Raw genomic sequence first — 12866 nt, forward strand, 5'->3', positions numbered from 1 at the left:
CTCAACTGTAAATGCCCTAGGCAAATTGGCTTTGTTCACCTGTTAGGAATGAAATGAGCTGTGTAGCTGATAAGTGTGGGGTTCTTCCAGCCCAGATGTACAAAGGACAGCAATCTGCTGTGCATCTGATCCAGGTATTATACAGTGAACAAAGTCCGCTTGAAATTTTTCAGTATTCACATTTGGGAAGTATCAGAACTACTGATATCATGTACCTTGAACCTCTGTTTCACACGTGAATACTTGTATGTAAGTGCCACTTTTTTCAGAACACTTAGGAAAGATTCCCAGGAATCACCTGTAGTCATGCCCATGAAGAACTGCAAGAAATTCACTGATTTCAGCCTTATGAGAGTTCATTTATCATTTATCATTATTAACACATTTTTATTTTAATTGCTACTTAAAGGAGCAGCTAGTCAAGTACAAGCTATGTTCAGTTTGTTTTAAGAAGAACTGGTGAAAGAACAAGGGAGAAATATGAAGGAGTCAAAAGGGAACACGCTCAGAGGGACAAGCAGACCCAGAATCACTATGCCCCAGGGACTGACTGAACAGCCTGAAAGGTCCCAGAAGAGAAGAGATTCTTGGAGCAGGTGGCATCTTGGAGCTTCAGCTCAGCATGCATAGCAAGATAAATCCCTCTGGCAGCTCCTGGCAGTGCCTTTCACAGTTTCTAGACTGCCAGGCTACATCTTTGCTGGAAGGTTCTGGGGTCATCTGGATCTGTTCCCCAGGGCCAGCCATCCATTCATATCCCAGACAAACTCATCTTGGAGCTGGGACACATCCTCTCCTGAGCAGTGCATGCAACCTTTCTTTCAACTTCACCCTGTCCTTAGTCTCACTCATCCACTCTGTGGAGCTGCAAGATCTACACAAGCCTACGAGACAGGAAATCTACCTGTCTCACAGTGGCGGCCAAGCAACACATCACACTAACAATACCAGACTCGGGCAATGACAATACTCATCACAGCAAATTGCCCCAAAGTCTTACAGAAGAAATGTGGTTTCAGATATGCCTCCAACCAACCGCAGGTACTTAGGGGTTTAGCTGCATTTGTGCCCCACATGGACAGAGGAAAACAGGCTGTGTGAAAAAAAGAAAAATGTCACCCATCTCCTCTCCCTGTCCTTTTCACTGTCAAAGTGCTTATTCATATCAGTATCCACTTGCTGCTGACCTTCTGCCAACAACAGCCTACTTCCCAGCTGTCCCAGCCTACTCAGCTGGGTTTTCAGACTCACTGCCCGTGGCTCCCTCACCCCAGCCCAAACTACAAAAGAAGCTGATGCAATTCTGTTTACCAGAAGTCCAGCGATTTCCTTTTATTTGGCTCTAATGCCCTTACCAGCCATCTGAGGACTGTTAAGTGTTTGTTATCCCATGTGGTTCTGAGACTTAAAAGAAATCTGAGGAATCTATTGCTCAGCAGATTTATCATAACATGATAGTCAGCTGAAGATCCCGGGAGGGCAAAGAAATTTCTCTGACGCGGGAATCTCTTCTGACACAATTCTTCTATTACTTTGGGTAAAGGCACTTTCACCAAGGCCAAATACGTGCAGTTTGTTCCACTGGGAAATGAAGAGTGTATGCCCCTGTCATTTCCAGTATTATGTCCTTTCTCTAGGCAGTTTGTATGATTCTCTCTGGGGATAACTACATTGCTAACTCTTTTTCTTTTTGCCACTTTCCCAGCACATCATTACAATCTGGCACTCTTTCCTATTTATCTGTTGGCCTGCCCAGCTCCCACCCACCAGACACCTTCCTTTCCAGGTCCGTGCCCCTTTTTCACCTGCCGATCAAGTTCCTCCACACCTCGCCCAGTATTTCCTTTCTGCTCCCAATTTCTTTGCAAAAGTCATGCTTTAACAGTCTTTCTCCCACAATTTTCCATGCCGGCCTGGCCCCCTGCCCCGGCATCCCCCTACTCCCGGCCCAGCCCTGCACTTGTTGCCCGCGGGGGGAGCTGGACGCTGGGCACGGGCTGTAGCCCCAAGGTAGCGTTCCCTCGGCGCTCGGTGCGGCGGAGGAGGGCCCTTCTGGCCGCGCACATGACGGCACGGTGGGAGGGCGGCCCCGGCGGGCGGCTCGGCCGCGCCACCGCCCAGCGGGCGGCAGAGGCGGCCCCAGCGCGCACCGGCCGCGGCGGCAGGGCCGGGGCAGCGGGAGCGGCGGGAGCGGCCGGGGCAGCGGGGGCGCGGAGCGGCGGCCGGAGCGGGGCAGCGCGGTGCTGAAGGGACAGCGCCCGCCCCGCCCCGCCCCGCCCCACCCGGGCAGCCGGCGGGGACCACGGCGCGGAGCCCCGGGAGCGGGGCGGGGGTATCCTGCTCCCGGCCCCCGCCCGGAGCGGCGAGCGCGGGGGCTCCGTCCTGCTCCCGCGGGAGCGGCGCCCCGGGCCCCGCGCAGCGCCCGCCGCCGCCCGCCCGCCGCGCCGATGCCGGGCGTGGGGGCGATCGGGGCGCGGTGCAGGCACCGGCCGCGCAGGAGCCCCAGGAAAAGCCCCAAGGCAGAGCCGGGCCAGGCCGGGGCTGCCATGGACGCGGCGATCTGGATTTACCAGTTCCGGCTGATAGTGCTGGGCGACTCCACCGTGGGCAAGTCCTGCCTCTTGCACCGCTTCACCGAGGGCCGCTTCCCGGGGCCGCTGCACTCTGACCCCACCGTGGGGGTGGACTTCTTCTCCCGGCTGGTAGAGATCGAGCCCGGCAAGAGGATCAAGCTGCAGCTCTGGGACACGGCGGGGCAGGAGCGGTTCAGGTACAGGACCTGGGATCTTACCCAGACCCCCTCCCACCCTCTCCCCAAATCTGCCGGCCTCCGGGCACACCCTGCTGCCGTTCCGGCCCTGTACCCTCCTCATCCGACACATCTCCGGCCCCAAGGACTTTGCCTTGCCCCTCAGCAAGATTTCCCTGCACCCATTCGGTTGCGGTGCCCCAAACAGTCCTCCACCTCATTGCCCCTCAGTGGTCCTAGCCCTGTGGTCCACCATCCTTCCTGCCCCCGTGCCCACAAGTTCCTTCCCAGGAGTTTCCTTCCCCACTCTTTCCCTTCAGACACCAGGGAACAGCTGGGAACCCTTCTCGTCCCAGCTCTCACTGTAGGGTAACAAGTGGCTTTGTCATTTTTCTTCTTCCCTCCCTCATCTTTCCCTTGAAGTCCTGGACCTAACATAGCAACCCCTCCTCCACGTTTTTTTTCTCTCATTGCTGCAAGAGGCCTCTGCCTATCTCTGCATTTCTTACTTTGTCATCACCTCCGAACTCATCCTCCCCTGCAGTATTTCGCTCTGCCATTAACTCTCCCATGCAATCTGGAGACCAGGCCACCTCCCAGCTCTTCGCCTTCCAGCACAGCAACACCGTCTGCACCAGTGCAGCCGTGGCAGTGTGGAAGCCACTGGGCAGCCAGCTACAGTCCCTTTTTTCAGTGTTTTGTCTGCCTTCTGCACCTGCTGTGCACTGATTGTTGCCAGGAGTCTTCACTAATACTGCTGCCATTTATAATGTAGCTAAACTAGCTCAAATGCTGCACTGAGTATTAAATACTCTCCTTTCTCCCCTCTGTGACAAACAGTCACAAAACTACCCTCTTTTCCTCCCCCAGAAAAGTCTCAGTCATTTCCCAGTTTACAAGTTGATACTGTCACTCACTCACTCTTTGTGTATCTGTTGTTTCTGTAGTGCTTGCCACTTCAGGCAAGTTGTATGCGGATTTTAGTTTGGACTTGGGGTTCAATAGATATGAATTCATGGCATGGGCAAACACATAGCCCATCTCCGTGTACCTGACCCACACACCTGTTGTTACTGGAATGCTAGCAGGAGAATTAAAATGGGCTCCTTCACTGGCCAGAATCAATTCCTCTGAACTCCCTGTCTTCTCTTGCAACAATTGTGCAGATGCCCACACCCCAGCTGAAGAGGTGGGATTGCACTGTTTTACTGGGGGACAACTTTTTTTTTTTTTTTTTTATAAGCATTAGAGTGAAAAACAAACAACTGTCCTGGGCTTGTATGAGTCACAACTCAGATGTATTTTTGCAGGTAGGCTTCTGAAGGGTTAGCAAAGAAATTAACAGAGTTAATGGAAAGCTCTTAGCATTTTTCACCTCTGTGCATTCCAGACAGAATGTAGAATACTTGTAAATAAGTGACTTAGAGTGTACAATCTCTTTATTTTGAATTTGCTGACAAATAACCAGGATGGCCAATGACAAGACATTCAACTTAAAGAAATGCAAATGCACAGAACCTTGCATACATTTAAAATAAAATGATGGCAATCCTTTAACCCTGGAATGCTCAGGCAATATACACTGATGAGTCATGCAGTCAGCTGCTCTTAAATTTACCTCTGGCTTTTTTCTAATACTCAGGAGATACTACCTGAAGAAAGTAGTTTTAAATATTTGCATTTGTTTTTCTGCTAAGGGTTTCTTGTCAGTTGGTGTACTAAATATAATGGTGTTTATTGTATAGTCTGTTTTTCATTTAGTCAAATAAATTATAAATATTTTACTACCTTACACCACAGGTTACAATGTTGCATTCTGTTCTCTGCTAATGGAGAACATTACAGATCACAAGCGAAGACAATCTTAGGGAAGAGCTAATTACTCCAAGAAGTTATCTAATACTGGGGAACACCAAGCAGTTTGCAGTTCTGATTTCCAGTTCTGCTCTGGTTCACTTGCACAGGGATTTTAGAGGAGGTAAAACCTGTCTTTACAACTCCCTGGGGAGTTTCCTGCATGCAGGGAAAACAACTGGCTGCATAATAACCCACTTCTTTTGGTCCCAGGCATTAGGGACACTCCCAGGAGGAAAGAAAGATGTGACACACCTGCCATCACACTCTCTTGAAAGATGTCATGTACTTCCTTGGAGGAATTTTTGGGAAGCATTCTTACTGTCTCTAGCTCATTGATGATTCCGTATTTGAACTGGATTTCAAACATTGACTTAGAAATCATCTTTAACATGCCCTGAAATGGCAGCTATTGAATATATTTATTTTGACATCAACCAGGCATCACTAAACAGAATCTCCCATTGTCTGAGGTGCCACATGGACAATAACAACATAATCAGTAACACCTTTAACATCTTACTAGAACAAGAACCTACAGACTTGCTTAGTATAGACTCAGGTCTGTAAAGCAGATTAATGTCAATGAAGGGCACATCCTCAGTTTCTTTCTATCTTCAGATCAGTCATTTAAAGCAATCTGCTACTTTGTCTGTGTTTTACATCATCTAATTTTCTATGGTTTTTGTTTGTTTGTTTAATTTTCCCATATTTAAATCCAATAATATAGTTAAATCATGAAACCTCCAATGCCATAAAATGCTCATGGTGCTACGATTGAGAATTCATTTCAAAATGAACTCAGAGGCAAAATATTGTGGGGATGCTACCATTAACCCACTTTTTAGTAGGCCAGGATATTAGACACATTCTGTTTCTAGTACATCTTGAAAATAAAACACTATCCAATTCTTTTTCAATATGTATTTTCAAAATTATTACGTCACAATGTAGTCTTTAGTCACAGTATAAAAATAACTCTTCAAAATTAGATAAAGCTTTTAGTGAAAGTTTGGTTCATCTGGTAAAGATCAGTAAGATCATGCCTCCCTAAAGCCATAGTCTGATGTGATTATACAAATAATCATAGAATACCCTGAGTTGGAAGGGACCCAAAAGAACCATCAAGTCCAACTCCTGACCCTGCACAGGATGACCCCAAGAACCAAACCATGTGCCAGAGAACATAGTCCTAGTGCTTCTTGAACTCTGTCAGGCTGGCACTGTGACCACTTCCCTGGGGAGCCTGTTCCAGTGCCCAAACGCCCTCTGGGTGAAGAATCTGTCCCTGATAGCCAACCTAACCTCCCCTGTCACAACTTCAGGCCATTCCCTCAGGTCTTGTCACTGCTCACCACAGAGAACAGATCAGTGCCTGCCCCTCCTACTCCCCTCACAAGGAAGCTGCAGACTGCAATGATGTCTCACCTCAGTCTCCTCCAAGCTGAACCCATCCAGTGATCTCAGCCACTCATATGGTTTCCCCTCAAAGCCTTTCTCCATCCTTGTTGCCCTCCTTTGGACACTCTCCCATAGTTTAATGTCTTTTTTATGTTGTGGCACCCAGAGCTGCCCCCAGCACTGGAGGTGAGGCCACCCCAGTGCAGAGCAGAGCAGGACAATGCCCTCCCTTGCCCAGCTGGCCATGCTGTGCCTGATGCCCCCAGGACGGGGTTGGCCCTGCTGGCTGCCAGGGCACTGCTGGCTCATGAAGTGTAAACGCACTGGGACAGGTTGACTGGGGAAGTGGTGGCTTCACCATCCCTGGAGTTATTTAAATATGTGTAGGTGTGTCAGCTCGAGGATGTGGTTGAGTGCTGGACAGTGCAGTGCTGAATTAACAATCAGAGTCAATGATCTTAAAGACTTTTCCCAGCCTAAAGGATTCTGTGGTTCTCTGATCCTTTTCTCAGATTTTAGAGAACCACATAACATGATATTGTATGTATTGATGTTTCTTTAAAAATTTTGTATTTCTTTTTTTTCTTGAGTTGCTGTTTTCTAAAGCCTCTCTGTTATACAAATCTCTTTTTTTTTGGTAATGAGAAAAGTAGTTTCAAATTATACACATCAGAAGTAGAGAAAAAATGACTGTTGTGTCTCCAATACATTCACTCAGTTTTTGTGATGTACAGCAGAAAGTTACAGGATACTTTTTAGTCATCTTCATTAAAAGCAATACATACACATAATTCAATATAATGGCTTAGATCATCAGATACTGTAAATTAGCACATCTCTACAGAAGGGACTTGCGAGAGATGAGGGTACTGACTGCTGTGTATAAGCATCCAAAAACACACTGAGGGCTGTACTCTAGTTCATAGATAAATGATAGAACAACTTTTTATATAGAAAGACTTGGCAGGTGATGCATTGCATTTTCAATACTAACCTACTTTCTTTCCTGGCTAATGCATTTCTACGTTTTCAAGGTTTGGGGGTGGGGGCAGGGTTGTTTGGGTTTTTTGTTTTGTTTTGGTTGTTTTTTTTAATGAAAGTAGGTTGTATTAGCTTTTACTTCTCCATATCAAATCTCATTTTTGTCATCCACATTTGCTCTTACTAGAACTACCTGAATTATTTTTCTGCCTTCATTGCAAACACTCTAAAGGAAAAAAATGCTTCAGAAAACCAGCAACAGATCCTTATGGTACCTGTATCTAATACTTCACAAAATGTGACACCCCTCACTTATGTTCTTAAATAATTTTGTGAAACAGTGTGCCATTTTTCATATCCAGGCCTTGTGAATTTATCTGAGGTTAAGATCCTGTTGTCTTCACATTCAGAGAGACACTGCATGGCCTCTGTTACTGGGAATGTAGAAAAGATCTTTCTAAGCATTAGGAGAAACAGCCCCTCCTTCTTATCTAAATAAAACCATTTCAAATGCTGTTTGCTGTGGCTAAATGAATTTGCTTATGCCAAGAAATCTAAGTCTTCTTTATCTGTGCACTTACCTATCTGTAATGGGACTATTGCTGCTAATCATGCCTCTGTGTTCAAATTGTCATCAAAAACTCTATGAAATGTGATGAACTGAGAACTGGAGGGAGCTGCTGTTATAAAAAGTTGTGTTATTGTGTACAGTTCATCCTGCTTACTAAAGTTTTGAGGTTTTGGCATCAGCATCCTCTTCATAATAATAAAATGGAATTAATTCTTAGCTTAGGTTATGATTTAAAATAATGACTGTTTAGAGATTGTGCTTCTCATTTCATTTGGAGAATACTTATATATACACTAGTTATATATTTATGCCCGAAACAAGTGCTTGTGTGCATTCCTTGGTAAGCTGTCACTTCCTTTAAAATGTCTCTTCTCACCTTCTCCATTCTCTTCTACTGCTCATGATTAGAGACTGAAAATAATTGTTTAGTTCCTGTATCTTTCACTCTCTCTCTACATTCTAACTCTTCTTCCTCATTCTAGAGCACATTAAATTTTTTTCAACCAGAAGAAGAGTTTCCTAATTCCAAAATTCCTTCCAGAGAATGTTCTGGAGCTTAGAGGGCCCAAAAGTAGAAAATAACTCTTGCCAGCCCTCATGCCACAAAATTGCAAATTTGTAAAATATGAAGAGCTTTTGAACGCCTCTGTGAGAGAGATGCTGGAGATAGATGTGTCCCTTGCCTGTAATAAGTTTGTGTTTGCCCAGCTCACTCAAAACTTTTGGACAGTTTTGTTCAGGGAGTTTTCTTTCTCTGCCTTCTACCTGTTGACTTCTGCAAGCAATGAGAGTTATGATTAGCTGTATAAACATTATTTTAAAGAGTGTTTCTGCAAGGAATGCAAAAGGATATGCTTGAACACTGGCAGGTTTGGGCTCCAGGTTTCTTGACACATGTGTACATATTTCAGTCTGAAATAATTGATTAGAACAAAGTGAAGTGCATGTTTACGTGAGGCTGAAGGACTCAGACTGTACACCAAAAGTATTTATCTTTTTTTCTGTGAACGTGTCCCACAGTTTGCTAATAAAGACCACTTTACAGAATAATTCAGCATTCAATATTTGCCCTGGAGGTGTTGGGTTCAGGAATGTTTAGAAAGTGAATTTTGAATGTAGGAAAAAAATAGTAGTCTAGTAGATAAATTAATAGATTTCAATCAGCTTTAAAAAAGGAAAGTTATTTAATAAAACTTTTAAAAGAGAAAAACACATTGCCATATGGAAAAGTAATTGCTTTATGAATAAAGTGAAAATGCATTTTAATTTTCATTTTTCTTTTTTTTCCTCTTCATAGATCAATAACACGCTCTTATTATCGCAATTCTGTGGGTGGCCTACTAGTATTTGACATCACAAATCGACGATCTTTTGAGCATGTGAAGGACTGGCTGGAAGAAGCAAAAATGCACGTGCAGCCCTTTCAGATTGTGTTCCTGTTAGTAGGACACAAATGTGACTTAGTGTCACAGCGCGAGGTTACAAGAGAAGAAGCTGAAAAACTGTCATCTGACTGTGGTATGAAATATATCGAAACCTCAGCAAAAGATGCCACAAATGTTGAAGAGTCCTTTACAATTCTTACACGTGATATCTACGAACTTGTGAAAAATGGAGAAATCTCAATACAAGATGGATGGGAAGGTGTCAAGAGCGGCTTTGTTCCAAATGTTGTACATTCATCAGAAGAAGCTGTAAAGCCCAGGAGACAGTGCATCTGCTGAGTTTGTAGCATGCCAAAGAGCCCATGGGGTGTTTAGAAGATGATGCCAATCCAAATGACAGAAAAATAATTTTGAAACAATATTAGATCATGGCATAGCTGAATCATAGAACAGTAATTTGATTTTGTATCCTTCTGTCTAGGTTATAATCCATAACACTTTAAGTGCTTTTTTTCTTTACAGAGTACAATAACTTTGTGTGGTCTTCAGGAAAATAAATTATATATTGCTAAAGGGAAACCTAGTTCTATAGCAAGACACTGAGAAAGTGCAATAATCATCACGACAACATCTTTGCTTGGGCTTTGTTTTTTGAATACTGTTTAAAATCAAGTCTTGTTAGATGAGGATCAGATGAGTTCATTACTTTTGTTCATCCTGCCTTAGCTTTGGACAAGAAAATGTTATACTTTTTTAATGTGATTCTTTACTCAAGTGCAGGGTTGCTAATGACCATTAAAGTTAGAATGCTGTAGAATTTGATAATAAACATAACTCTAAGGAAAGCAAACCAAAAGATTGCTCCAATAGCAAACACTTTTGATATGACAATGAGTACAAGCCTTACTAGAGAAAAAGAATGTTTTAGAACAGATGATTTATTTGTGTACAAAAATGGGGAATAGAAACAATGGAATTTCTTATTAAATATTTTCTGAATTGCCAATGAAACTAAACATAACATGACATATGATCCAGCTGCTTTTTGACTTGTGTACAAAACAGCTTTCCCAACCACTGGAGTTACATTTCAGCAGCCAGATCCTCAGCTGGGTAATTATCATCGTCACATTGATGCCTACAGAATCATGTTAATTTACACAAACAAATTCCATATTAGCTTTAAAAAATAAACCTGCTTCTAACTAGAAGTAAAAAAAGTTTAAAAGTGCTGCAACCCATGGGAACCCAGGCCTTAAATTTGAATAGAGCAAGGACAGTTTTATTCTTAGCCAGCAAATGTTAAACTGTTGTTTAAAAATGGAAGGTTTTAAACTAAAACTGTTACAAACAGAGCATTTGGAGAGGAAAGAATTTCTAAAATAATGCTTGTCTACAGAGAGCAAATTAAGAGAACTCCTAAGAAAGAAACACATAATAGCTTTTAATAACAACAGTAGGAGAAATCTGTGATCATGTAGCATTTTACTGAGCTTGGAGTCATCTTCCTACTCCTCTGAATATAACATACACTAGCTTTTTGCAAACTAGGTCTAGCACGTAAATACCAAATAAATCTATTTCTATTTTATTGTAGTAGTATAAAAGATGACTTGATCTCCAGAGTTAATAAGCATCTACAATTTATCTGGCATAATCATAGCCACCAAACATCAAGCCAGTTATCTTCATATAAAAGTGTGTTATCATTCTCCTTTTTCAAGATCAGGCAGCAAGTCTATCTAATCTAATTTTCTTCTTCAACAAGCATATGATTGGTTTTCTCTCAGGTTACTTATATGTTCTTTTACAATTATTTTCAAGTATTTTGTAGTATGGAGACCGGTTGTTTGGTTCCAGTTTCTTTATACATTTAGGGCAACTAAAATAATTGATTTCAAAGAGAACTAGAACTTAAAGTTTTTCTAAAACCTGAGTCTAGCTTGCACTGAGGCACAGTTACACTATCATGGAAGGATACAGAGGCCTTAATATAAACAGGAATCAGCCTTAATTCATTAGCAAATAAAACAGATTTTTCTAGTCTCAGCATGCCACAGAGTAATTGCTGTGAACCTGATTCTCTGTTAAACTGCATGTATTGACACCAAATCAACTTTGTAGGGTATTTTAAGCCCTCTTTACAAAGTAAACATGACTACAGATGCCAAATGGTAGTGCAGAATCAGGCTGTGAGCATTTGATACTGATTTCCTTATGATATGAGGCTTATGTTGTGCATCTCAGAAGACGTCTTTGTTGTTTAATTAATTTATTTAATTAAATAAATCAGTGACTAGGTAGTCAACAGACCCAAAGTCCACCACTGGTTCACTGTGTTTTTCTGAGCAAGGCTTTTGTGGTTTTTGTGCCTCACCTTCTGTATCTCAAATATAGAGATGACTGTTCTTCCTCAAATTCACAAAAACTGCTGAGACCAAATCAGTCTATATGATCTTCAGTCCTGGACTCTATCCTCTGTGTGCTACCTGGTTTTGAGTGTTTAGCACCATGGGATGTGGATACTGGTTTCTTCTGACATAACCCAAATGACAACGACAAAAAAATAAAACAGCCTTATAAGTGCCAGGTATTGCTGTGAATCTACATTTCATTGCATATTTCATTATTTTTAGATTAAAATCTTGTATCTTAAATTTTTCTTCCTGAATACTCTGGAGCCAATGGGCTTTTCATTCTGTATGAAAAAAAAAGGATTGTATTGGGGGGAAAAGTACTGGGAGAAGAGGGGAGTGGAGAGGAGGTATGCACAGAGAAACAATCATCAGAACAGAGCCTTAATCTCTGTTGTCAATGTTGTACCTGTGGTGTCACATTTATTACACTGGGAATAGAGCTTTTAACCAGATTCAACTGTGTAAGGAACTGGTATTGGCCATGCAACTAGAAGAGAAGTTCACTACATTTTAAAGTACTGTTCACATAGTTGTCTTATTTGTAATTCCTAAAAATGTAGATTAACATGTACTTTCAAACATTGTCTGTCTTTATGATATATTAAACCACTACTGTATCTTCTCACTACACACTTGCAGTTGACAGAAATGTCTGATAAACAGATAATTTGTCAAAATGTGTTATTTTCTTTTCAGATGCTTTGCAAGATGATACATAAGTAACAGCTTGAATAAGCTGTAGAATGGGTGATAGTTCAGTTCATGTATATTCTTTTTCTCCCACCAAGGAAGCATGGATATTGACAACAGAATTAAATTCCCAAAAATTACAGAAATTAGATAAATCTTACATGGTAGACAAATTCTAAAATAGAAAATATTTAATAAGAAAACACAAACTTTGCAAATTAAGATTTGGTCAATCCCAGTTAGGAAATGAAAACTGTTGAAAAACCTTGACAAAGGCTTTATTTGGATTTATTCATAGGCCTGGCAAATGAACGGATAAAAAGTATTGTTTTGGACTCCTAAAATGTTTAAACTTTCATTGCTTTTATTTTAAGTTAAGATGAAGAAGAGTAAATACCTTCCTCATTAAAATATTTTGTTCATGAATTCTTGAGATATTTTGGCTTGCTCATAATTGCATCTGTCCCATGTAAGAAGCACAAACTAGCCTCATACCTTAGGAATCAACCAAGAAAAATATATAGATTTAGTTTTGTTCATTTATGCCTTCAGTATGGAATAGACTCACCGATCTGACTTCAAACTGGCGACTGTCCTGTGCTCACAGAAAATGATGCAGGCATGGCTGAGCCCCTAGGCACACGGTGCTGCCCTGTGCTGAGATCCTTTCTGCCTCAGATGGTACCCAAGCTGCCTGTCTGAAAGCGAGGGTGAGTGGATGCACCATGAGCACAGATATTCCAGTCTCAGCATTTCAGCTCCCTAAGGGGAGTACATGCTTCGTTGCCCTCTTTGTACATAATTAACATCCAGGAAGA

General features: G+C 42.3%; 1 protein-coding gene across 1 annotated transcript; it reads left to right on the top strand.

The window, feature by feature from the left end:
- Positions 1-2157: 2157 nt before the first annotated feature.
- On the top strand, positions 2158-11986 carry RAB39A (RAB39A, member RAS oncogene family). Its single transcript, XM_038156395.1, has 2 exons — positions 2158-2770; positions 8854-11986. Exons 1-2 carry the CDS (start codon positions 2448-2450, stop codon positions 9278-9280), a joined length of 750 nt encoding a protein of 249 aa, XP_038012323.1. The 5' UTR covers positions 2158-2447; the 3' UTR covers positions 9281-11986.
- The last annotated feature ends 880 nt before the right edge of the window (positions 11987-12866 follow it).

The sequence above is a fragment of the Motacilla alba genome, chromosome 1, assembly GCF_015832195.1.
Source record: "Motacilla alba alba isolate MOTALB_02 chromosome 1, Motacilla_alba_V1.0_pri, whole genome shotgun sequence".
NCBI classification, from domain to species: Eukaryota; Metazoa; Chordata; class Aves; order Passeriformes; family Motacillidae; genus Motacilla; species Motacilla alba.